This window comes from Carettochelys insculpta, chromosome 27 (assembly GCF_033958435.1).
Source record: "Carettochelys insculpta isolate YL-2023 chromosome 27, ASM3395843v1, whole genome shotgun sequence".
NCBI classification, from domain to species: domain Eukaryota; kingdom Metazoa; phylum Chordata; order Testudines; family Carettochelyidae; genus Carettochelys; species Carettochelys insculpta.
The window spans coordinates 10729080-10756501 of record NC_134163.1 but is presented as its reverse complement, the minus strand read 5'-3'; the positions used below and the strand labels follow the sequence as shown (position 1 = coordinate 10756501).

General features: G+C 43.4%; 2 protein-coding genes across 3 annotated transcripts in view; both read right to left on the bottom strand.

Annotated features, from left to right (window-relative positions):
• The window catches only part of LOC142002105 (disintegrin and metalloproteinase domain-containing protein 10-like), a 31198-nt gene extending 25968 nt beyond the window's left edge, over positions 1-5230 (bottom strand). The window contains exons 1-2 of the mRNA XM_074977936.1: positions 5161-5230; positions 277-438 (exon numbers count right to left, since the gene is read on the bottom strand). Coding sequence (XP_074834037.1) covers positions 277-438; positions 5161-5230 — 232 coding nt within the window. The remainder of the gene's footprint in view (positions 1-276; positions 439-5160) is intronic.
• Positions 5231-11105: 5875 nt separating this feature from the next.
• LOC142002201 (scaffold attachment factor B1-like) overlaps positions 11106-27422 on the bottom strand; it is a 32278-nt gene continuing 15961 nt past the window's right edge. Inside the window, exons 10-21 of one of the 2 annotated variants that reach the window (XM_074978095.1) lie at positions 25962-26111; positions 25787-25866; positions 20318-20451; positions 19169-19260; positions 18795-18901; positions 17108-17401; positions 15880-16017; positions 14317-14359; positions 13820-13941; positions 12304-12413; positions 11818-11869; positions 11106-11477 (exon numbers count right to left, since the gene is read on the bottom strand). In XM_074978095.1, coding sequence (XP_074834196.1) covers positions 11348-11477; positions 11818-11869; positions 12304-12413; positions 13820-13941; positions 14317-14359; positions 15880-16017; positions 17108-17401; positions 18795-18901; positions 19169-19260; positions 20318-20451; positions 25787-25866; positions 25962-26111 — 1452 coding nt within the window. In that variant the 3' untranslated portion in view covers positions 11106-11347. Of the gene's footprint in view, positions 11478-11817; positions 11870-12303; positions 12414-13819; positions 13942-14316; positions 14360-15879; positions 16018-16241; positions 16285-17107; positions 17402-18794; positions 18902-19168; positions 19261-20317; positions 20452-25786; positions 25867-25961; positions 26112-27422 lie in introns of those variants that run through there. The other variant, XM_074978096.1, reaches the window with a different exon arrangement.

Below are 27422 nucleotides of genomic sequence, written 5' to 3'. Positions count from 1 at the left end.
CTACCACAAATCACCTCTGCCTGGGAATGTTGGCAGCACAACACATAATCAAACCAGGCACCCAAATCACTCTCAGTAAGACAGAACTGCACTACCATCTGTGGCCGCTGTGGAATGAGTTTGCCCAGTCTCAGTCCACATGCCATCAGGCAGCTGCCCACAGCATTAAACCCCAACATGTGTAAGTGGAAAGCCCTGAAATAGAAGGGGCCCTGCAGACTGCTCTGACCATCCTATCACAGAGTTTCATTCTGCAGGGTAGCAGTTCTTTTTTACCTTGCAAGACACCAGAGTAAACATAAGAAACATCTGCAGGCTCTGAGGTGGCCTTTCCGGTTATCTTGAAATCTCTGGTGAAAGCACTCGTGTCCCTGCTTAATCTCAGCCTGAATGTCCTAGAAGGTAAGTGAAAAGGTGAAGCATCAGTCACCGGACGTCAAGCTCCTGGTCTGAGACTGGACCTCCCAGGTGCTACTGAGGTACTGTAGTAATAATTTTAGTAATAATAATGCTATGCCTACCATCTGAATCAAAACAGAACAAGCAAATGTGTTAGCTCAGTTCCCACGACAGATGGATTGATCTAGACCAGTGGACTTATTTTATGTTCATCTAATTTTTTGTATTTATCCTTTCTGCACAGTGATAAGTATGATGGCAAGTCGATTGCCTATGGGCAATTCCTTCCAACCAACCAGTTACGATTAAGTTGTTTAAACAAATGTGTTGCAATGGTTGAAAAAAAAATTGTGGGTCTGAAAATTGTAGGTACTGAGGTACTTATTCTTTTTGTTTCTTTTTTTAAAGGAGTATTTTATTAAAAAAAGTTGAGAAACACTGGTCCCTACAGTACAGATCTCCTTGATTTCAAGAACAACCAGGAGTCCTGTAGCACATTAAAGACTAGCAGAATTATGGAGCATAAGTTTTTGTGGGTAAAACCCTCTTCATCAGATGCCCTGGAGTGGAAATACAGAGGAAGGGGTAGATGCAGAGATATACATGCAGGATGAACCTTTCTAGTCTGGCAACATCGAGAGAGGTTCAACCTGTACTAGTGTATCAACAGAAGGGAGATATTTATTGAGTGTCGAGCCAATGCTGACAAGGCCAATTCAGTTAGGGTGGTTGTGGATCCTTCCAGCAGCTGATGGGGAAATGTGCATACCAAGAGAGGGGGAAATTGCCTGGGTAGTGAGATAAACTTTCTGAATCTTTATTCGGTCCTAATGCAATTATGTTAAATTTGCAAATGAATTGCAGCTCATTTCAAGCTGGCTATTAGGCTGCAAACTGCCCTCACGTTAAACTAAGCAGGATTCTACCCATCTGCGTGCACTGTCTGTAAAGAGATGGAGTAAGGTACCTCTGATAGGCTTGGAACTCTAGCTGAATGTTCTTTTCATGCTCTTCTGTAGCTCTTTTTGCCCTCTGGTGCATCCTCCCTAGAGCTGCTCTGGCATAAGTCACTTTCTCCTGGTACTTAACAATGGCCTGAAATAGTTGCCACTATTGGCTAAAAAGGGAGGAAAAAGACATAAAAATGAAAGCAGGATTTGACATTCAGGGGGTTGCATTTGCTGTATTACTTTGGAGGAAGAAATAGTCTAGTGCAGGGAGGCCAACCCGCACCTCTTGAGCCGCATACAGCTCTTTGGCTAATGCAATGCAGCTCCTGGTTGGAGCTACACCCTGGGATTGCTCATCTCTGCTCTGCACAAGTGCCCCAGCACCTGGAGGGAGAAGTGCATGGCAGCAGCTCTGGTGAGTGCCAGGCATAATGGGCATTGGGTGGGTGGGGGAATGAGGGGGACTGAAGGGTGCCTGCCTCTGGGAGAAAGGAGGGAGGTTGGGTTAAATAGTGGGGAGCTGGCGATGCCTGGTTCTGGAGGAGGGCAGAGGGACTGGGTTAGAGGGGAGGAGCTGGGGGTGCCTGGCTCTGCAGGAGGAGTGGGAGGGCATTGAGCCACTTATATTTATTTTTATCTTTTTATGTATCTATATAGATATGTGATATATATCCATATATATCCAGATAAATAAAATAAATATAGAACACGTGGCTCTTTGCGCTCTGTCCACAGCTATTTTGGCTATGTCTACACGAGAAGGCTCTGTCGCCAGAGGTCACTGTCAGAAGGGATTTCCCAGCAAAACTTCTGTCGACAGATTTTCTGTGCACATAAAATCAGATTGAAAGAGCAATTTGGTCTGTCAGCAGAGAGCAGCCAGACTGCCAGGCCCTCTCTTGACAGCACAGCGGACCAGAAGCTCTGCAAACAGGGCTGCCCGGTAAACCGGAAGCCCTATCTGTCGACAAAAGGGCCCCGGAGCGTCTACACCACTGTTGTGTCGACAGAACCCTGTCGAGAGCGGCGTTACACCTGAACGGGGAGAGGTATGACGCTGCTGGTGGATGTGCCAGTTTTTGTCCACAAACTATCAACAAAGCGCATTTTGTATATAGACGCTCTGCGTTTTTTCCCTACTAAAGCCCACTGTTACTGGGAAAAGTCTTGTGTGTAGATGTGGCCTTACTCTGTAACGGGTTGTCCACCCTTGGTCTAGTGGTTAAAGCACAGGGCTGGGAAGTAAGGCCGTTCGCACAGCAGCTGAGGACAAACCTCCCAGCTTGGGTAGACAGACTTCCGCTAGCTCCACCCAAGCTAGCATGCTAAAAATAGCTCCAGAGAGACTGCAACATGGACACTGGGTCACCGAAGCTCAGGCCAGCCACTTTCCTAAAACACTGAATCGGAGCTCCGCTGGCTAGCCTGTATGAAGCTGCCTCTGTGACAATCTTCATCCCACTCCCAGCCCGCTAACATGTCTGGGTTGGACAACATGCTCCCTCGTGCAGTGTAGACAAAGTCAAGGAGGCTTGTCTCTTGTTCCTGGCTCTGCCAGAGATCTCCCGTGTGCCTTTGCTGCCTCAGTTTCCCCTTTTGTAACAACAGCAGTGATAACACAGCCTGATTGCATACAGTGTTAGAGCCCAGAGAACCTTAAAGAACTTCCTTAAAAAGCCCTTTCCTATCCCTGGTCTTTCAGCAAAAATCTGCTTGTGATGGTCAATTAACCTGACGCCCAACCAAACTCCCTCTGGCCAGATCAGGTTGATCACACCCAGCACCCTGCACAACACCACCACTGCCCCATGCCCACAGACCCACCACAACTGACCAGAACTCCCATTCCCTAGTGTCCCAACACACATCTTTCCTGTCCCCTCACAGCCAAGCACCTCCCCCCAGCCCTTTTTATCCTATGATCTGCCTCCTGGCTGTGCTCACTAAACTGGTGGGAGGCAACTGTGTCCGCTGGGCTGAGCCAGGGGTGACTCCAGGGTGTGGAATTGTTCCACCTAGGCTCACCCAAGACCCATTTGCCTGGAGGGGCCCAGCCAAGTCCCCCAGAATGTCCACAGATACACACCTGGCTGAAATTAGCCAGCCTTCTGCACCAGTCGCCAGGCAGCTCAGCTCTGGGGAGACAGGCAGAGCCGCACCAATGGTGGGAAACAACTGCTCGGAGCTGGAGGTGCGCTGGGGTCCAGCCCCAGGCAGAAGGGCAGAGAGGAGCAGGTGGCTGATGCCAGGAGATTAGAGAAGCCTGTGGTTAGCTGGCAGGCAAGCTGAGAGGATCAAGTGGTGAGTGAGGCGAACCAGTGGGTCTTGGGTTGCTGTACAAGTGGTGCAGGCTAGGCGTCCTTCTGAGCATGGGCTCAGCTGCATGCAACCGCAGGCCCCATTGTAAACCCAGCACTGCTGGGCCCCTATGGCCTTGCACCAGAGTGCAGAATGGGTGTACAACCAGGGCTGAAAGCAATTTAAATAGCTTACCAGTATATTGGCTCAGCTGTGAGTCACTGTAAGGGGCGGGGACTCAGGCAGAATGTGGGGGGCTGGTGCCAATCTTCCCTAGCCAGCCCTTCACCACTGCCCAGCCTGCCAGTGGCAATTTCAAAAGCCCAGGGCTCTGGTTACTGCTGCCGTAGTGGCTGTGTCAGCCAGGAGTCATGGCCCCTTTTAAATCACTGTGCCTGGAAGCAGCCATACCCCCACGCTGCTCCCACTGGTGGCCCTATCAGCACTGTTCTATTTCCATCTATATGCAGAATAAATTTATGTGCACTGAGGCATGTGCAGATGTGCACCACCAAGGGAACCAGGCTGCCAGCTGTGGGTGCTTTGCTAATCAGTTGGTTGGCACCTGAATCTCTCATGGGTGGCCACCCAAGTGCTCAGCTTCCAGGGAACAATGCCTCCCAGTATGGTCCTTCAAGCATTGTTACAGCAGGGCTTTAACTTTGCCTGTGTACAGATTCATACTGGTGTCCATCTTACTGGTCTGTACCGGCTCTCTTCCCTCTCTGTGCACACCACCCCTGTCTCGCCCTTGCCTACATGAGCCAGGTACTTGGATTTAATTTGGGGTGTGATTCAAAACTTAATTAGTGCAGCCAATACAAAGCCCCGTGGCTACACTTATTTCAGTAGGAGGCAGGGTTATTTTGGTTAGGGATGGGTTTAAACCAGACTGACACAGAACACAGTCGTGCTGGTTTACAGACCAATCGGAGTTAAATCAATGCACCCATTCCGACTAACATTTCACAAGCGCTTTGCACTAGTGCAAATGACAGCACGGGGGGCCCAGAAAATAGAGAATCTGAATTCCATCTTAACGCTCAGGAGCCTGACTGTGATCTTAATTATGAAAACATCCTACCACTCCCCTGCTTTCTCCCTTACAAGATTCCAGCCCAGATGGTGCAAACAGGCCAGAATGTTTTTCGCATCAGGGACCAATGAAAATCTACAACCTGGCCTCAAAGTCTAATGAGCAGTTAGAAAAGACAAGCCTAATTCTCCTTACACCACTTTCACACTAGTTTCACAGCATGGGCTGCAGGATGTTACTCATTTACACTAGCACCAGCCTACTCTCACACACCGTTAACTTCTACAGCCCCCTCCTTGCACAGGGGCCATTCTGAGCCCCAGCTCAATACTCCCAGGGATCTGGCTTGGTGCCTTTTAATCAGGGCTGCTGCCAGCTGCCTCTCTGTTATACAAAAAGAGCATCGGCATATCCTCTGCTGTCCCAGTCATGCTGACCTCTCCTAGCAGCAAGCGAACACCAGCAAAATCTGCCTACCTGAGCCACCATCTTGGGCAACGACAATGCTGCAGGCAGCTAAAATTACAAAGCACCGAGGCAGGATCATGGCGCTGGCAGGAGTCTCCTTTGAGGAGCGTTAAGGGATTCTTCCCCCCAGGGCATCGAGCACAGGAAAATGCGTAGGCACTCATGACCCTGCCTGCAAGGACTTGTTTATGTGTGCTAAACACTTAGCAGTCTAGGGATGAGATTTTTTTTTTCTCCAAAACTCACAGGTGTGGGCCTGCAGGTTGCTCCTGTTGGTTTCTTCACAAGCACAGAAGGAACCTAGCACTGATTTTTCAAAGAACTCTTCAGTGCTGTCCCCTCTTTCAGTGGTATACGTTGATCTCCTTTAACAGGACTTAGACTTTTTCCCATGGGGGCTTCTACATGCTGCACCTAATTCACATTAGAAGAGGGAAGAACTACTAACTGTTAGGAAATTTGTCCAGCAATTGCGGGGTTTGTGGAGAGTCACTGAGGCCTGGTCTACACGAGGTCATTAGTTCAAACTCAATGGAATTAGGTGGAGTTTATAAAGAATGGATCTACGTCACTATGTCCATCCCGCCAACTCGAAGGGCCTCTGAAGCTCAGTTTTGGCATTGCTGCTTTTCACAAGGAGCAAAGCCAAATTTGAGCTTGCATGGTCAACTGAAGGGTAGTACAGATGGAGTGTTGTGAACTTCAACATTCTTGGCCTCCTGGAGGTGTCCCACAGAGCCCCTGTGACCACTCTGGCCACCACTTTCAGCTCCACTGTTTCCAGGTGTGCAGGAAATGGCCCAGAATAGTTTGAATTTCATTTCCTGTTTGGCCATTGTGGAGAACAGAGCAGGCAGCACAACTCAGCAGCACATCTGGCCATAAATTCCCAGGGTCACAGACAAGCTCCAGCATGGGGCATGCAGGGATGAACCAAGTTCTTGTGAGGGGATGAAGCTCTGCTGGCAGAATTACGAAGGAGTAAAAGAAATGCAGACATCTATGCCAAGATCTCACAAGGCATGGTGGAAAAAGGATACATCACGAATGCCCAGCAATGCCATGCAAAAATAAAGGAGCTCAGGCAGGCGTACCAGAAGATAAAGGCAGCAAATGGATGTTCTGGTCATTACTGAAAACATGCCACTTCTGCAGGTAAGTGGAGCAGCTGATTTCACTGGCAGCCAGGTGTTTTTTTTTCCCCCCAAGCCAATCCCTTCCTCCCAGGGTGTTTTGCAGCCAGATCCTGACAGCAGGGAGGGAACCTCTAGTGAGCTCTCATTTTTAATCACGCTACAAGTAGCTTAAGGCAATTGGGTGCTATCTGTGGCAGGTGCTGTACCTACAAAGGCCACACCCCCCAGAACAACTTGTAACATGTGGGGGTGGATCACCAATCCTCCCTGCACATGGCCACACAAGGTTTCTGGGGAAGCCTGCCTTATCTCAGCAAACTGAGTGATTGGGCAGCAAAATAGCAAATGAAATTTAATGTGGGTAAGTGTAAGGTAATGCATGTTGGAAAAAATAACCCAAATTACACGTACTACATGATGGGGTCAAATTCAGCTACGACAGATCAGGAAAGGGATCTTGGAGTTATAGTGGATAGTTCTCTGAAGACATCCACGCAGTGTGCAGCGGCAGTTAGTAAGGCAAATAGGATGTTAGGAATTATTAAAAAAGGGATCGATAATAAGACAAAAGATATCATACTTCCCCTATATAAAACTATGGTACGCCCACATCTTGAGTACTGCGTGCAGATGTGGTCTCCTCACCTCAAAAAAGATATATTGGCATTAGAAAAGGTTCAGAAAAGGGCGACTAAGATGATTAGGGGCTTGGAAAGGGTCCCATATGGGGAGAGGCTAGAGAGACTGGGACTTTTCAGTTTGGAAAAAAGGTGATTGAGGGGCGATATGATAGAGGTATATAAAATCATGAATGGTGTGGAGAAAGTGAATATAGAAAAATTATTTACCTTTTCCCATAATACAAGAACTAGAGGACACCAAATGAAATTGAGGGGTAGTAGGTTCAAAACTAATAAAAGGAAATTTTTCTTCACACAGCGCACAGTCAACCTGTGGAACTCCTTGCCCGAGGAGGCTGTGAAGGCCAGGACTCTATTAGGGTTTAAAAAAGAGCTTGATAAATTTTTGCAGGTTAGGTCCATAAATGGCTATTAGCCAGGGATAAAGTATGGTGCCCTAGCCTTCATAACAAGGGCAGGAGATGGATGGCAGGAGATAAATCACTTGATCATTGTCTTCTGTTCTCCTTCTCTGGGGCACCTGGCATTGGCCACCGTCGGCAGATGGGATGCTGGGCTTGATGGACCTTTGGTCTGACCCAGTATGGCCATTCTTATGTTCTTATTCCAACATCGACAATAGGACACCTTTCCACACCAAGCCAACAGTAAGGCTGTGTCTACATTTGCATTCCTCTTTTGAAAGAGGTAGGCAAATAAGGTAAATAGAAAATTCAAATGAGACAAATTTGCATATCTGGAACCTCATTTGCATATTCTTATTTCAAAAGAGCTTTTTTTGAAAGAAAACTAGGGTAGACACTGCCAGGGTAAACCCCATCTTCGAAAAATCCTTCCTCTTTTTTTTTTATGGGAAGGATTATTTCAAAGATGGTGTTTAGCTTTCAAAAGAGCAGTGTCTACACTGGTTTTCTTCTTTCGAAAGAAGCTATTTCACAATAAGAATGTGCAAATAAAGTGGTGGACATGTAAATTTGTACCTCTTTTGCATTTTCAATTTGCCTCATTTGCTTACCTCTTTCAGAAGAGGAATGCAAGTTTACACACAGCCTAAGTGAACTGGCATTATTGCAGCCTAAGGCAGTGCAGCATAAGGACCAGTCTTCTGTCTGCATTGTCAGGATCCTCTCCTTATCATTGAGTGATTTGGAGAAGACTGGCAATTGCACACTGCAACCTCGATGAAGCAGGGGAAGCTATATGTAACCGAGAGAAACTTTTAGCTGTCCCAAAAAGGTGGGTGGAAGCATCTGGTAACAGAGCCAGACAGCCCCAATAGCACAAGCTCCATTGATTGCCACACCTGTCCCCCACCTTCCCTCCATTGGCTCCTGTGGGAAGGAAAAATTTCAGTGTCCCAGAAAAGCAGGGGAAGCATGCAGCAACCATAAAAGCCACCGCCCCGATAGCCACGATACTCTCCACCCTCCTTCGCTAAGGCCGAGGCTTGCACAGCTGCAGGACCTGCTTTTTGCATCCACTGTCCCACACGTGGTTTCAAAACATGCCCCAATCCACTCCTTACCATGTCTGGCAGCAAAGTGAGTCAAGCTGCTCCTTTTAAGGTCTGTGTTGTACCCACTGCATAGGACACTTGAAAGCAAAAATTTGTCCTTGTACATAACACATCCCTATTGTTTTCCACGTAAGTTCTTTCACGAAGCTAACTTGTGTGCTTTAAAACATCTAGTCTACAGTGAATGAATCTCCCCAATGTCTGTTGTTCGTTATTTTGTTCCTGTAGGTGCAACGAGCCCTTTTAACACCTCGCCTGCACTTCCAGCTGTTAAAGATTAGCACAGATGTGAAGGCGAAAACGGATTTGGGAAGAAATGTTCCTTGAACACATGCAATCCACCTTGGATGGGGCGCAGTTAAAGGCATGGAGGAGAATGATGCTGCAGAAGAGGATGGATCATGAGGAGAGGAGAGTTCTCAGGGAACATGAAGTCCAGATCTAGAAAATGTTGCAGCTCATGGTTCAGTAAACAGTTGCTGAGGTGCCTAGTAGAGGAGACAGAGCCCCACAGCAGCCCATGCTGAACCACATGCCCTCCTCCCCAGTGTCTAATTTCCATTGGCCGCCCTCCAACCCCCAAACCAGGCCCACTAGACTGTGGGATGGTAGGGAACTGAAGGGCAGCCTTCCATCCAACTTACCGACACGTGATTGCAAAATACACCCTTCCTCCTCACCCGCTTCAGAAGCTCCTGTCATGAACTCCTTTATGGTCTGCTTCGTTTTGTTCTTTAAAACAAAATGCATAACCTCTCAACGACAGTGTCTTTATTGCTTGTGCTCCACAAGTCGGGACAGGAGATTTACAGGGTTTACACATCATACAAGGGACACCTCATTAATAGCAACAGACATGACTCATTTTGCTGTCTGGTCATTCATAAAACTGTTTTTCAAAGCCTCTCTGATTAGCAATGCCTCCCGCTGTGCTTGCTCTCATTGCCATGGTGTCTGGCTGCTCAAGAGTGGCCAGGTGATCTGCCCTGGCCTTCTACCCTAGCATGAAATTTTCCCCCTTACACTCTCACAGAGGAGGCTGCCACAAGGGGAATGTTGCAAGTCAGTAAACTCCTAAATCTGGCCTTTAAACAGCATGTTCTATTTCCACTCCGCACTTGCTCAGCCTGTACTTAAACTGCTTCTTACTGCACTCCAGGCTGCCTTTATATGGCAGCATGAGCCAAGGAATCAAAGTATAAGTTGGATCCTCCCAGGATTACTACTGACATCTCCACATCTCCAAATGGCAATTTTCCAGTCTGGGAAGAAAGTTCCATTATGCAGCTTTCTGAACAGACCAGAGTTTCTAAAGGTGTGTATGTGACGCACCTTTCCCAACCATCCCACACTGAAGTCAGTGAAACAGCCCTTGTGACCACCAATGCCTGCAACACCATGGAGAAGTACCCCTTGTGGCTAACGTTCTCTGTGACAAGATGGCCTGGTGTCAAGATAGGGATGTGCATTCCACCTACTGCCCCACTGCAGGTAGGGAACTCCACTGTAGCAAAGCCATCCACTAGGTCCTGCACATTTCCCAGAGTCACTGTTTGTCTTGTATTGACTGCCTTGGCTACTTGGATCACAGCAACCCCCACTGTAGGTTTACCCATTCTCAATTGATTGCTCAATGACCATTGGCTGTCTGGCATTGCAAGCTCGCACAGAGCTATTCCCACGCACTTCTGAACTGTCAGAACAGATATCGCGTTCCTATCACAGCGCTTTAGGGCAGGGGGAAGCAATTTGCAAAGTTCCATGAAAGTGGCCTTACACATGCGCAAGTTTTGTAGTCACTGCTGATCACCCCATACCTACAAAACAAGGTGCCCCCCCCCATTCTGAGCTTGTTTCATGGCACCACAACTGGTGCTCCAGTGCATACAAAGCACTGAATACAGTCAGCATCTCTCCATTCCTCCTCTCCACTGTGTCACATCCGTATGTTTGTGTCCTCCTCGGAGCCTTCATCGCTCTGAAGTCTGCTTAGGTTTTGCATATATTACAGCACAATGTGTGAGGTGCACATAATACTTGCCATAACAGTTTTAAGCTCTGTGGGTTCCATGCAAGCCTTGTAATGGTGTCTACTCTACACAGTTATGAAAAAAGGGTGTGAAAACACGTTTTGCCATTGCTTTCCAAAAGGAAAGGGAAAAGACAAGTGAACTATGAGATGCTGAGAATGCACACCCAGAACCATTTGGCAACACATTTTTGTCCCATCAGACACTGGGACAGAAACCCACAAAGCAATGCGGCAGCAGGAACTGGTACCTACATTGCATTGCCGACAGTCGAAGCTGGCAAACCTAATGGGGACATACTCCGTTGATTTTATGTACCAGTGTGGACATGCACCTGACTTCATAAAATCAGGTGCTAGAAAATCAACCTTAACAAATTCAACCTAATTTTGTAGTGCAGATATGTCGTGATTTCATTCTGCTACAAGTATTCACAAGGGGATTTGGACAGACCTAGTAAAAAACAAACACTGCACACAATCTTTGCCTATTTCCTCACCACTTCAACAGCCCTATGGGATTTAGTTCTTTTCTGTATCACAGGAGCCCCTTTTTCTCCTCCCTCTACCCTGTTTTTCTCCCCCGATCAAATTCAAACCGGTGTTTGTAGAGCCACTGAGACACAAGACAGTTAACTGTAAATTGGTTTTATTTACGGAAAATGGAATGCTTCATCGACGAACATTTTAAATGGGGAGTATGAACAACACATTACAAAAACAAAGGAGTTCACATTGTATTGAGTTATATAATGTGGCAGCAGCTTAAAAAATTACACATTTATGGTATCCCATCAGTTACAGGTTAATGGTAACCCTGGGTAATAGAGAATTCAACTCTGTTGCCACCTCACATTAAAAAATTAAAACACATTCAGTAGCGACGGTTGAAACGGGGGTCACTGGGTCTATTTGCTCTCTCCTGGCCTGCAAATCCTTCCCCTTGCATTCCTCTGCTATGTATCATCTGGCCTTGGCTGCCACTCTGCATGAAGCCTCCACGCCTACAAAGAGATTCACACACTAATTTTTCTTCAAAGTGTAAGTTTTCACTGCAACTGATTGTCAAATTTCTATAATCTGTTGCATTTACATTTCTTGTATGATCTTCGCTCAGTAAGTGTACCAGATAAAACCATGGGAAGATTTATTATTCATTGCTTTTATATAAACTGAAAATCACAAACACTCTTGAATGAAATGTTGCATAACTCCAAATTACTTTTGCTCTCTTGCAAAAGATTCCACTGATTAATTTAAAAATGCAAAGGAATGACTGCTCCAGAGGGAAGGGAACTGGAATAAGAGGTACAAGCCCCAATTACACTTGATGAAGTGGCTTACCCTGAGAGGCCTCCCCGATGCATTGTATGGCCTGGTCTGCCTCTGCTACCACCTATAAATAAAAAGAAAGTTCAAGCATTCCCTTTACAATTACCCCTCCTCCCAGTTTTGATTTGTTGATCCTAAGAACACTCTGGCTATGTCTACACTTGGGACCTGGTAATCAGGGTGATGGGAGATTACTAATGGAGTGCTGCGATGCATACGCAGCACTTCATTAGGCAAATTCTCCCCCAACTTTGAAGTGTCAAACTTTGAAGTGACAGCATGCCATACAGGCGTGGGCACTTCCACAGCATGCTGGCACTTCGAAGTTGCCACGGGGAGAATTCGCCTAATGAAGTGATGCATATGCATCGCAGCACTTCATTAGTAATCTCCCATCACCCTGATTACCAGACCCCCTTGAAAGGGGATAAGTGTAGACACAGTCTGTGTTTACCAGCACAACTCCAGCAGCAATTAGCCACAAAGCAGTAAGTATACCTTGCCATCTCTCATGATCTCGTCCCATCATTCCATCCGTACTGCCCTGCCATGAGCGATCTTTATGCCCCTCAAACTTTCGACCATGGTCTCCCCAGTCACGTCCCTCTCTGTAAAGAAAGAAAAATTGTTTTGGTATGTTTCTTACCAGTTCAACAGCACAGGGTGAAACCAAACCTAACAACATCTTATCCATAAACATGCTACTATTTATCAAAATACAAATTTATGAACCTGGAATCCACACTGGCCATCTGCTTAACCATAACTTAGTTCAAGGAGTCCTCGGGTCTACGTCTCCCTGTTTCATGCTGTTCTGCATTTATATGGCTGCCAAAAAGCAGAATCATTCCGTTTTGTTTCTTTACATTCCTGTGCCTCTCTGACACATCTCCCTCAACCCCCTCCATTAGAAATAAAGGGTTCTAATCCTCTTGTCAGTGCTAGCGGAATGAGTGATGACAGTGAATGTAAGCACTGCCACAGCAGTGTGGTTCTGATGGTTATAAAGCATAGCAAAAAAGGTGAACTTTCTGTTGAGGCTGCTCGCCATCTTGGACTGCAACCAAAGACCATGTGTTCTGTTATCAAGAATGCTGAAGACATAAGCAAAGCAAAGCATGCATCAAAGCATTCCCCTTCACAAATCACACAGCACAGGGCTAAAATGAAAAAAATTAAACAAATATTGGATATATAGCTGGAGGATTTGCGAAAGAACAATACGCTGGTCAGCCTAGGACATAAAAATTGATGGAGACTGCTGAAGACGTTCTCACTGCAACCCAAAGATGGTTTCACCAATTCCAGAAAAGGACCAGATTTAAAAAGGTGAGAGCGCAGGGAGAGGCAGCTAGTGCTGACATGAAGGCAGTTGAAGCATTTCCTGAAATGCTAAAGAAAGTGATTGATGAAGGCAGCTATGACTTTCTCCAAGGTTTTAATGCAGATAAGATGGGTATGTATTGGAAATAGAAGCTGACTAGGACTTGTATTTCTATTAACAAAAAGTGATCCTAACTCTGCTGGTAGGGAGCAATGCTAGAGCTGACAGAAGTTCAGGACATTGCTTGTCTATCAAAGTGAAAACCCATGTGAAATCTTGGCTTCCTGTCACATGAAAATCATACAGAAAGGCCTGGATAACCAGTCAAATTTGCTGTGATTGGTTTGTGGAACACTTTGTGCCTGAAATTAAGCAGTATTGCCAGGAACAAAATTTGACGTGTAAGATTCTTCTGATTCTGGTGCTACTACTCATGACCTGGATTATAAAGCCGTCTTTTCAAACATCAAAGTTTTTTATGCAACCTTGACAACACCATTCATGAATCTAATAGGCTGGGGTACTTTATTTGAGGAGGCAAATTTATTTGAGAAGGCAAATTATTTGAGAAGCACATTTTGAGCACTCATCTAGGAAACCCTTCTCTATTATTGCTCTTCAAACACTGTTTCCAAAAAGCGTTACCATTTCAAGTGCTGGTGAAAGACTGCCTCATTCACACATACTAACCGAGACTGTGGAGGTATCCCTCTACCTTCACTCATTCTTCTGTCCGACCCGTAGCCACCCCAGCTGTCTCGTGATTCTCGTGAATGACGATCTGGTCCTCCATGACGCTCTTCTGGATAATGCTGAAAGGTGAAGGGTACACACTGAACTGCCGTAATCTGATCCTCAATTTTGTAAGAGCTGGTCAATAGAATTTACTTAATTCTTTAGCCTAGTCATCAGCACAGGGAACGTAAGGACTGCAAGACAGAAAAGCCCATCAAGGACCATCACCACCGTAGCAAAAATTTTCCTCCTCTTAAATGCCATCCATAGCTTTTTTGTCAAGTCCATTTTGGCCTAGTTTAATCTGAATGTTACTGTGTGGAATTAGATTCTTCCAATGACTTCCCACCTCATGTCTACTTCTATCATGCCTTTGATTTTCTATGCACCCTTTTGGAACAGTTTAAGTGCAACTAGTGAGTGTCTCAGTGTGCATGTCACATACAACTCACCTGCCCATCACGATCTCCCATCACTGTTCTTGATCCTTCTCTCCTGAAAAGGAATAATTCTAATCAGAATCTTGCAATAATGTTAAACAGTAATTTATACAAACTATTTAAGGCTGTATTTTCACAGGTACCAAGCCCCAGTGTCTGCTGGAATTGCAGATTCTCAGCCTTAAAGTATTAGATTTCACATGCATACATGGAAACTGTGAAACATTCTGGACAGTTTAAAAATCTAGTCAGTCACGACATAAGAAGATAAATAGAATATTCATATATAAAGATATTTATCTGGTCTAACACGAGCTTTTAAAATATTGCAACTTTCTGACTTGCAACACTGGGAATACGCGAATACAAGAGAAACACATTAGCCATAGGGAAAAAAGTGCTGTGTGCTCATGATGCTCTTTCCGGGATTTTGAGACCCTGTATAATAAGTTTTCCTTGTAATGCTATGTCCTGCATTTTAATCAAGTTTGCTTGAAATTTATGAGATGGCCCAGACCATGCAAACACCTTGTTTTGTGAAGTTTGTTCTGGTAATATGGATTTCAAAAGTAAACACAGCAGAATTACAATCCTTGGCATAGAAAAACAATACACAAGTTCAGAGGTCCTTTGTTTGATAAATACCACCGAATTTTTTTCAAGAGGGAAAAATGCCATACAGTAAGGCCTCAGAGTATGCAAGAGTTCTGTTCCACGCACTGTCGCATAAACCCGGATTTTGCACAAGTTGGGGTCTGGCTTTTTCCCCTGTAGAACACACGTACTGCAGCTGGGGAAGCAGCTGAAAGGTAAGTAGTGCGCTTGGGGTGGGGCACCTGGGGAGGGTTAAGCCTGGCAGTGGGTTGAGGCTGTGTGAGGAGGGGTGGAGCTAAGCCTGCAGTGGGTTAGGGGCTGCAAGGGGGTGAGGGGTGGAGTTGAGCGCGGGTAGTGAGCTGGGCTGTGGGGGTCGGGTGGGTGGTGTGTGGAGAGTTGAGCCGGAACCAGAGCTGTGCCTGGGTGGCAAACCAGCCGGGGGAGGCTGCATTGGAGCCATGCGGGCGGGTGGGGGTGGGGGGGGGGGGTGGGGGGGGAAGCTTGTGAACTAGCCGGGAAGTTGCACAGGAGCAGTGTGGGGCGGGGGGAAGGCAGGCGGGCAGCTTGTGAGCCGGGTGGGTGTGTGTCGTGCCAGAGCCACGCGGGGTGGGCGGCTTGCAAGCCGGTGGGGGGAGGTCGCACCGGAGCCACAAGGGGCAGGCAGCTTGAGAGCTGGCAGGAGGTTGTTGCACCGGAGCCGCTGGGGGAGGGCAGCTTGTGAGCTGGTGGCGGGGGGGGAGTTGTGCCAGAGCTGTGCAGGGCGGCTTGTGAGTCGGCAGGGGGGTTGCGCCGGAGCCAACCAGAGTGGCTTGAACAAGAGCCGCTTACAGGTGGTTTAAATGGGACCAAGGGTGGAGTTAGGGTCAGATGTGTAAGAGTGGGGTTGCGCACTGTGAGTTCGCCTACTCTGAGACCTTACTGTACTGACTACACTACTGCCTTTACTTGATTTCAGGTAATATGCAAAAACAAATCACTAACCTGTCCACAGAATGGTCTTGATAGCGGCCACGATCCCTGTGGTCATAATCATGGAAGCGATCTTGGCGGCTGAAATCAGAATGGTATCTGTCCTCCATCGCCATTCGCTTTGCTTCTGGCCAGTAGGAGTCATCTCGCCTACAATAAAGTACATATTTAATACAATATTGTAGACCAGACAGAATGATTTTTTTTCATTTTGTTCTCTCATTCAATTACTACCTTTTTTAAAAATAAGCATAACTGTTGTCAACATATTTGCTTACAGAAGAGGAGAGGTGACAGATTTGAGAAAGGAATACAACAGGGCTGAGACAAGTAAAGTTAAGTGTATACAGAATTATAAAAATTATATGAATTACATTGAATCAGTTCCATCCATGTTTAGTCCATGTTTCTTTGAATCTATATTAAGGAAATACATTATTCAATTACTAATCTGTGGGTTAACATTCAATAATTAGATTATTAAAATCTGATCTGCCAAACTGGTATCTGTGCTTTGAGTTTCAGGAGGGGGAAAAAAAAAAAACCCAACTTGCTCCGGTTTACCCTGTATCAATCTTTACCTTAATCCTGCCTATGCTGAAACAAGCTCTGCACTTGTTTTATGATTGTCTACTGTCAGTCCATCAGTCACAAGGCCCTTCTGTATTAAATATCAGCGCAAAGCACACTGGGATGTAAATTAACCTTGTGCTAACCAACCATGCATTGGGTAGACTCTGATGCTGTGCCCTCAAGATTCCCCACTGTGCTTTGCTCTACCCCTCTTCAGCTGGTGTCCAGAGAGTACAAGGCAGGCTAGCACAAGGTAGCTTTACACTCCAGCATGTCACAAACAATTGTATTTTCTTCTGTGACCTCCTGAACCAGGCTGCTTTAACTCCAGTCAAAATTAGATTCATATCAACAAAAGCAGAAAGGTATAGATTGAGCTAAGTTTTATGCAACTAAATGGAGCTTCCGAGCCACCTTTAGGTGAATTTACTACATTCTAATTTTTTTTCAGGTCAGAACAAACAGTTAAAGAAAACTATCTGAACAATTTACTGTGTTTAAGAATGGATACTGACTGAACCATTTCACAGAAATAAACATTTTTGCATGTAACCTATTTGGCACAAAAGCCCTTCAATGACAGTTTGCCTATGCAGCGCTCTTGCAGAGAGAATTAAGGAGTGCATGAAAGGGGGAATAATTAACTCACTGTATTTGTTGATTTTACCTCCCATCTATGTCATAGGGTCTCCTCAATGCAGATCTCCGTTCCTGTTCATAGCGAAGTTGCTCATGCTGACGACGCAACTCTTCTCTCTCTCGTTGTATGCGATCCTGTTCTCGTCTCCTTTCATGTTCTATGTGCATTCGCTCTCTCTCCAGACGCTCCCTTTCCATCCGTTCTCGTTCAAGACGCTCTCTTTCAATTTGTAGTCGCTCTCGAGCTATCTCAAGCCTGTCTCTTTCTTCTCGTTCCCGTATGGTTTGCAAATGCTGCTGTCTCTCTCGACGCTCACGGGTGCTACATAAATACAAGGACAAAAGTCTTAAAGATGTAACCTTCAATGCTGCAAATGAACTACAGAGCAAAAATAAGAACTGTAACAATCCTAAGATTTGTTTTGTGAATTTCCTTTAACCAGTCTATGGGGTAGTCAGCACTAAGGACAGAAGCTCACCTGTAACTGGAGTTCAATTATATCACCTCCACAGAAGCATGCACATCCTCAAAGATCTGAACATCAGGTGCAAGGTCAAGGGACCATGATGCTAAATGCCCTAAATTCATGCCTATAACTCAAAATATCATCCAAGGACTGTGAAGAAGCAGGAAAGGAGGGTTGGTTAGTGTGAATCCGCACTGGTTAAGAATTTCACTTACAGGTGGGCGAGTAACCTCTCTCGTCCTATCAAGAAATGCCCTGGAATATCCAGGGTTAAGAGGCTGAAAACTGAACACAAAGTCTAACCCATTTAGATCTATGAAAAGATGCAGATTCTCTGGACTTGTTCAAAAAAATACCAACTCCATGCTAAGTCTTATGGAAGATTTTTTAAACACACTATCCAAATCTATGTTTCCCTAAATAAACTATGAAGTTTTCCAAAGGATGGGAAATGGATGCATGGCTAAAATGGAGTAAAGACCAAGGAATTCATAATGTGGACTCAGTACAACCCTTAACCTTTCATAAGTCACAATGAAAGGAACACCAGAGATAAATAAGCATCTGTACTACGTCCCTCTGAATGGAAAGAACAAAAATGTACCTCAGAGGGACAGTTAACAAGCTATTTCTATACCTGAACACATACTTTGTATATATGTGTAACTAGCTTTTTTAAAAATTTCACATTACTTGTAAACGTTGAATGCTCTGATGAGGCAAGTCATCTAAAAAGGGAGTTAAGATTCATAGCACCAAATGAAATAAATCTGCACGGAAAACTGCCCTATTTTGAGAGAGAATTCCCTTCCTCCTCTGAGATATCTGCCTGAAAGCACTGAATGGGGCAGGCTGGAATCATTATGGGAGATCTTCCTCTTTTGCCAAATAATCTGTGCACCCTGACCCAAGATGTATAACACTGAAAAGGCAGAGGAGGACAACTTGAGCTATGTTGTCACATATAGTATCACACTCCACGTTCAGATCCAAAAAGAGTATATGAATAACCCCAACATTCAGTGCTTTGCAGTCTCTTCCAGGTCAGATGGCCTCCTGATGTGTGATCAAACAGCAGGCATTTGAATGGACAATGTCCAACTAAATAGAAAATTAACTATACTTCAAATACAAATAATGAAGGAACTACATCCCTTTTACACAGTTTTAGTGAGAAAGTCACCAAAGTTCTTAAAAAAAAAGGGGGGGTGGGGGTGGGAATTCAAACAACTTTGCCACTGAACTTACCGGCGTTGTTCTGCCTCTCTAATTTTCCGCTGTGCTTTGATTTTGTCAAATGGCACAATTCCTTGTCTCTCTTTGCTCTCTGATTTGCGGTCCTGGCTCTTAATGCTCTGTGGTAAATAAAAAAGTTGATAAATGCTTACTGGAGTGCACTTGTAAGTACACAATTATGATAAACTAATCAAAGAACACTCATAATATTCTCTCTTCACAAATGGTATGTCTAAGAGCTTAGAATCTGCGTGATTTTTTTTAAGTACAGACAAAAACACCTCACAAAAGGAACATAACTTGAGTGCAGTACTGGAGTTTTGTGACAGCAGCTATTTAGAAGCTATTTTAATAATGAGAATTTTGAACACAAAAATTAAACTTACTCTCTCTTTTGATGTAGTTGAAGTTTTCACACTAATAACAGGTTCTCCTTTGGATTTGTCCATTACTACTATCCTCTCTGCTCCCTTACTTCCTATACAAACCACAAAAAAGGCAGATTACATAATATAATGGAAGCTGTAACTTTCAATGGTAGACATCATCAAAATGGACATATTTTTTTAAAAACATTAACCCCCTTTTCAAAATACTGTTTCACAGAAATTACTTTGAATACTACGTGCAATTTGTAAGCATAAAATAAAGTAACATTTTTAGTTTATCTTTGCTACCTTACAAACTAAGTAACACAAGGAGCAGATCTCTTGTAAGACTTCAAAATGCTACTTGATATTAAAGAGATATCTAAGTGATTAGGTACATAGTGAATACCTAATTATACAACTGTTTCAATTCCTAAAGCCTATACTAAATATAAAACTCGTCAGCATAACCTGAAACAATCAATGGTGATTGTTATAACAAAAACAGAATCCATAAACAAGGTATCTATTAAGTCTTGCAATCTGGGCAGTTTCCATTGGATTTCTACTGACCAGTTATGGTTAAGTTTTACATACTATTTAGTTTACTAAGTTATAGTGTAGACTACCCAGTGTGTGCGTATATATATAAATGTATCCAGCATGGAGACACAGTTAAAACAGAAAAACCAAAATTCTTTTTTTCTTGTTCTACCCAGCATTTGTAACGTAACTAGGGTGATGTGAAAGTCTAGTGTGACTTTTTTGATCCACGTCCTATTTCTTCTTACGTTCATTTAAAATATATATTCTAACATATATTGCTGAGTGCTTGTTTTTAAGCTTTCCCCTCTAAAAATTGACCTAATGGAGCAAATGTAATTATTTCAAATATGCACATCTAACATTTCAATTTTTCAAATGACTGATTTCATAAAGTCTTGATAGAACATCCACAGCATTTCACACCCAAATTATACATAACAACTCTCTTTAATGTCAACACCAAAGCACTTAGCTACAGTACTTTTTAAAAAGTACTACCCTGCCTTCCATCTTACAATCCCAGAAGATTTTACAGAACATTAAAATTATTTGGTTTGGGAAGAGCTAAATGTAAGCATGAATCACACTTAATATTCTGTTACAGAAGAGCAGTTTCATTACCTGATTTTGTAGTCTTCAATTGATCTGATGAGCCAGATTTCAGCTCATCTTTCTCTTCCTTTTCATCCTTTCCTTCTGTCTTCTTTGCATCATCCTGTTGGTCAGCCTTCTCATCCTTTTTAACACTGTTAGTTCTATAGAAATTAAAATTGAAAGCAAAACGAAAACTGATTTAAAATTGAAAGCAATAACAAACAAAGTAACAAAGAACCATATCAATGTATAGAAAGCCTGAGCTAAAAGCATATAAATATCCTTTTAGCATACAAGACATTGACTTAATTTGGAAGAGACACATAATATGTCAAATGGCACTTACATGGAAAATGCCAATTTGCCTGTTGGCATGAAATGAAAAAAGATCAGAACTTACTGTACAAATTCAAAGAAATTTTGGCTAGCATAAGATCAGGATACACAACAGGAACACACACACACACACACACACACACACACACACACACACACACACACACACACACACACACACACACACACACACACACACACACACACACACACACACACACACACACAGAGAGAGAGAGAGAGAGAGAGAGAGAGAGAGAGAGAGAGAGAGAGAGAGAGAGAGAGAGAGAGAGAGAGAGAGGTGTGCCTACTGACACAAGATTCCTGAGGCCACATCTATACTACAGCCAGGATCCACGCTGATATCAATCCACCAATGTTTGATTTAGTGGTTATAGTGAAGACCTGACTCACTCTACTCCAAGAAGAGCATTCCTTCCCATGGATCCTCCATGGCATAAACCCTCCTGTATCTTGACCTAAGGTATATCGACTACGTTATTTGTGTAGCAACTGACTTACTCTGAGAGAAAAATGACAAACAATGCAAACCTAGCAGCGTTTTTTCTAGTAGGGCTGCTGAACACAACAAAATTAACACTATGCAGTGGTGGGCAAAGCCTTACACAGAATTAATTAAGCCCTCACCTCTAGAAGCTTTTAAATAAAGCCAAAAACTAGTTATCAAACAGCATTTGACAAGAGAGTTATGTTTCAAGAAAACATTAAATGAGAGGACTCATCTGAACCCTTCTGACTGGTATCAGTAGTACTAAAATGAAAAGCATTGTGGAACTAAAGAGAACCATGGGAACAGAGTCTAGAACATCTGGGCTGCGTCTACACGTGCACGCTACTTCAAAGTAGCGGCACCAACTTCGAAATAGCGCCCGTCGCGTCTACACGCGTAGGGCGCTATTTCGAAGTTAACTTCGACGTTAGGCGGCGAGACGTCGAAGTCGCTAACCTCATGAGGAGATAGGAATAGCGCCCTACTTCGACGTTCAGGACCGTGTAGACGATCCGCGTCCCACAACGTCGAAATTGCTGGGTCCTCCATGGAGGCCATCAGCTGGGGGGTTGAGAGATGCTCTCTCTCCAGCCCCTGCGGGGCTCTATGGTCACCGTGGGCAGCAGCCCTTAGCCCAGGGCTTCTGGCTGCTTCTGCGGCAGCTGGGGATCTATGCTGCAGGCACAGGGTCTGCAACCAGTTGTCAGCTCTGTGGATCTTGTGTTGTTTAGTGCAACTGTGTCTGGGAGGGGCCCTTTAAGGGAGCGGCTGGCTGTTGAGTCCGCCCTGTGACCCTGTCTGCAGCTGTGCCTGGCATCCCTGTTTCGATGTGTGCTACTTTGACGTGTAGACGTTCCCTCGCTGCGCCTATTTCGATGTTGGGCTGAGCAACGTCGAAGTTGAACATCGACGTTGCCGGCCCTGGAGGACGTGTAGACGTTATTCATCGAAATAGACTATTTCGATGTTGGCTGCACGTGTAGACGTAGCCCTGGTGTCCAACTGCTGATTATCATAGCTGCACTAGATAACTTTTTTCCACGAAAGAATGTCTTGTGTGTAAGAAGTTCTAGCATGGGAACAGACTAATGTATGGATCAAAAGTCTGGAGTGGCCCCTAGGTTTATGATACTGGCATGTAGCAAGCTTCACTGCAGGCAGGCAAAAGACGACCTAGACATACTGGAAAATCTACGACTGAGAAAACACGGGTCTTGTATGCCTAACAGGTCACGCAGCTGAAATACCTGCACTTACGGTTAATGATCAGAAAGAATAGTCATTAGAATAAAATAGCAGAGAGTCAGAAAAACTAACAGGAAAATGGTACTGAGAAATGGAACTGAGGTAGGGACTAAAGTTCTAAGTGCATACAAGGGAAAATTAGCATTCCAGGAAAATAATCAATTCCTGAGATGGTTTTTTCCCCACAACTCCCAAATAATCATGATACTTCAAAGTCTATACAGGAGTCCAGGTGGAAACCTTTTAAGGAAAGTCAGGGATTTGTGTTTTCAGTTGTTTTTTTTTTTTAACTGTTTCTTTTTGCTACTTAAGTCTTGTTAGTTTCTAGTTAAACAGATACAGGTTTGATTTCTGACAGCATACATGATGAACAGTAACAGAGAGGAAGCCATGCTAGTTTATATGCTATCAAAACAAAAAGCAGTCAAGTAGCACTCCAAAGACTAGCAAAATAATCAGACCATAGCCATACCAGAACAGACTCAATATTTAAAGCACAGAGAACCAAAAACAGTAATCAAGGAAGACAAATCAGAAAAAAATGACCAAGGTGAGCAAATCAGAGAGAGTGGAGGGGAGGGGTGAGGTCAAGAATTAGATTAAGCCAAGTATGCAGACGAGCCCCTATAGTGACTCAGAAAATTCCCATCCCAGTTCAAACCAAGTGTTAATGTGCCGAATTTGAATATAAAAGCCAGCTCAGCTGTTTCTCTTTGAATAGCAGTGTGAAATTTTTTTTTCAGTAACACGCATACTCAAGTCATTAACAGAATGCCCCATTCCATTAAAATGTTGACTAACTGGTTTGTGGATCTGGAGTGTTTTGATGTCTGTTTTGTGCCCGTTAACCCTTTGTCTAAGGAAGTTAGAAGTCTGTCCAATATACAAAGCATCTGGGCATTGTTAGCACATGATGGCATATATGATGTTAGTAGAGGAGCATGAGAAAGTGCCCGTGATTCTGTGAGTAACCTGGTTAGGTCCAAACAAAAAGCAGTCAAGTAGCACTTTACAGACTAGCAAACTAGTTTATTAGGTGAGCTTTCGTGGGACAGACCCACTTCTTCAGACCATAGCCAGACCAGAACAGACTCAATATTTAAGACACAGAGAATCAAAAACAGTAAGCAAGGAGGACAAATCAGAAAAAGATAATCATTTATCTGGAGGCATAAATTGTTCCACTAATCTGGAGGTATAAATTGTCCCCAAATCAGAAATAATTGTGTGTGAGAACAAAGTTACAGAAGTCAGACACCAGACTGGCTGTGATGACATCAGGGATGGTATTCCTGATTGCTTGTAATCTGTCTTTATGTGGAATATTAGTGTACAGAGCCTCTACATCCATTGTGGCAAGGATGGCGTTATCAGGAACTTTTCCAATGTTTTGTAATTTTGTCAGGAAGTCGGTGGTATCTCGGAGATAGCTGAGTGTGTTGGTGGCATAGGGTTTGAGGAGGGAGTCCACGTAACTGGATAGTCTGGTGGTAAGAGTGCCAATACTCGAAACAACAGGGTGTCCAGGGTTTTCAGGTTTGTGGATTTTGGGAAGTAAATAGAATAATCCAGGCTGGGGCTCAGATGGTGTGTCTGAGTGCATGAGGTCCCGAGTAGCAGCAGGGAGTTCCTTCAGTAATAGTTGGAATTCCAAAGGAAATTACAAAGTGGGATCAGCGGAGAGAGGTCTGTAAAATGTGGTATTGGAGGGTTGTCTGGCTGCCTCCTGTTCATAGTCTGATTTGTTCATGATGACAACAGCACCCCCTTTGTCAGCGGGTTTGATTATGATGCCTGGGTTATTTTTGAGGCTCTGGACAGCATTTGCTCTGATCCAACTGACAGAGACCAAAAACTACAAGATCTTTACCAAGTATTCATAAACCTGAATTACCCATCAGGAGAAGTAAAAAAAAAACAAATCAACAGAGCCAGATGAATACCCAGAGACCAGCTACTCCAAGATTGGCCCGAAAAAGCCAAGAACAGAACACCACTGGTCATCACCTACAGCCCCCAATTCAAACCACTGCAAGAAATTATTAAAGACCTACAACCTATCCTTAATCAGGATGCCACGCTCCAGAAGGCCCTCGGTGACATGCCTGTTCTCTCCTACAGACAACCTCTCAACCTTATGAGAATCCTCACAGACAGCCACAGTCTATACCCTAGAAGTACCAGTCCCGGAACCATTCCTTGCAACAAAGCCCGCTGCCAGCTTTGTCCGCATATCTTCTCTAGAAATACCACCACTGGACCTAACCAGGTTACTCACAGAATCACGGGCACTTTCTCATGCTCCTCTACTAACATCATCTATGCCATCATGTGCCAACAATGCCCAGATGCTTTGTATATTGGACAGACTGACTCCCTTAGACAAAGGGTTAACGGGCACAAAACAGACATCAAAACACTCCAGATCCACAAACCAGTTAGTCAACATTTTAATGGAATGGGGCATTCTGTTAATGACTTGAGTATGCGTGTTACTGAAAAAAAAATTTCACACTGCTATTCAAAGAGAAACAGCTGAGCTGGCTTTTATATTCAAATTCGGCACATTAACACTTGGTTTGAACTGGGATGGGAATTTTCTGAGTCACTATAGGGGCTCGTCTGCATACTTGGCTTAATCTAATTCTTGACTCCCCCCCACCTCCACACTCTGATTTGCTCACCTTGATCATTTTTTTCTGATTTGTCCTCCCTGATTACTGTTTTTGGTTCTCTGTGCCTTAAATATTGAGTCTGTTCTGGTCTGGCTATGGTCTGAAGAAGTGGGTCTGTCCCACGAAAGCTCACCCAATAAATTATTTTGCTAGTCTTTAAAGTGCAACTTGACTGCTTTTTGTTTTGACTGCATACTTGTGATCAGAAATGTTATAATGAAACCCAAATATTGCTTCCATTCCTATTCCTATAAACACTAACCACAAAAAGCTACCCCTCAAATCATTTAAAACTCATACTAAGAAGTGACTAGGTGAGAATAAAAATACAACAGGACTGTTTTTTTTATATCTGGCAAAAACAGAACTAATTTATGTTGAAATACCTCTAAAATATTTGTTTTTTTAGTTAACATTGATTCTTGAAGTTACAATTACTGATGTTTTCTTTGGCTGTAAGTAAAAAACCAGAAACCCAACACTATGCTGAAAATATAAATTCTGAGACAAAATAATGTGGTGGTTTTTAATAAAAATCATACCTTTCCTATTTTAGTGATGTACTCGTTTTTTAATAAGCTCTGATGCAAAAATATTTTGCATGCATCACTCCAGACTTCTCCGCATATTCATCTTGCTTACTTAAGAAACCTTCATTTTTCCAGGCAAAGCAGAAAATACCCAGAACTACCAAACTATTTGTCAGATATGTAATCTATAAAAGGATACCTCTCACTAGCACATGGATCTTTCTTCACTTCACTCTCTTTTTTCTCTACAGGCTTCTTCCCAGCAGGCTCATTTTTTGCCTGAAATTATATTGGAAAAACACCAGTTGAAATATTTCTAAATTAAGACATTCTTAGAGGGATTACTCTAGCTTTTCTTGAGAATTGTCACTTACCTTTTCTACAGAAATTATTTTCCCATGTAATTCTGTTTTGTGAAGGTGTGTAATACATTTTGTTGCCTCTTCTGCTGTTGACATTGTAACAAACCCATAGCAGCGAGAACCAGGACTGCGAGCATTGGTCACCACTTTTGCACCAACCACCTCAGAGAGAACAGTTATATAGTCATTCATATATAAATACACATGCAGCCATTTCTAACCTTAGAAAAATATTAGCTTGTTTCCTCCTCAAACTCTTAGGCTGCATTGGAATAGTTATATCATACCTGGAACATTGTTTTTGCTTTTTTTTAAAGCAAGAAACTATACTAACAGTCTTTTGGAACCAAGCATGTACCCATTTTGAGAACTGCAATGTTGTAAAAGTTCAACTGATGAAAAGTAGACAAAGTGAAATATATCTATAAGAAATCTTTCAAAATCAATTAGCTTTACTGGGCATCACCAGCATCATTTTAATGAATGGCAGCAAGAAGAAAAATGGTTGAGACCAAGTGCAATTTCCCCCCATGTTGATGCTAGTTTAACAATCTTTCAGGATGATTCCCATTGTCAGCAGCAAAAATGAAACTTTTCAATCATAAGTACTTGTACACATAAAATATTAAACAATTTTAATTTTTTTCAAATACAATTCAGTTTGAGAGATGGGAAGCACCCACCAAGAATATGATTTTAAAAGTCTACTTATATGCTAGAGAAAAAATGGAAGAAAATGTTGAAACAGCACATATAGATAAGTATTTCCATGAAAGCTGTTTGTTTATGCAGATCAAATCTACACAGCACACTACATACACCAAGGGAATAAATCAGAAATTCACATAGGCTTCGATTTTCAAGTGCAGCTAGAATATGCTTATTAACAGACATGTAATTTACAGCAGATGTACTTTTGCCTCTTGTAAATTGATAATTAATATCCCAAAAGAAGAATTTGGATTTTTTTGTTTGAATTACACTGAACGTTGTCAGATTATTCAGGCAAAAAGGAAGACAGTTATCACTTGTATTTTTGTTTCATGTGTTTTGTTTCAGATCAAATGAAATTTTGGACTGAACTAAACAAAATGAGTATGCTACATTTTACGAAAATAGTTTCACATTGTTAATTTCTTTAAACAAAATGCAACAGCCCCCAGCAATTCAAAGACATCCACAGATCTGCTGAACTTAATTTGATTTACTGTAAGATCACAAATTTTGTTTCTCAAGTTAAATTTGTGGAAAGCCATCGAATCTGCTTTCAGTGAAACAACATTTAAGTTTTGTCAGCATCTGACAACTGTTTTAAAGGACAATACTGAGTCTCTGAGAAAGTACTTCAATATTCCCTCATCTATGAGGGAAGTCACTAATTTTAGCATCAATCAACTATTAAATCCAGCTCTTCCATTTTTCTTTTTAACCCAGATATAAGATTTAATAAAATCATATCCAGCATATAAAACC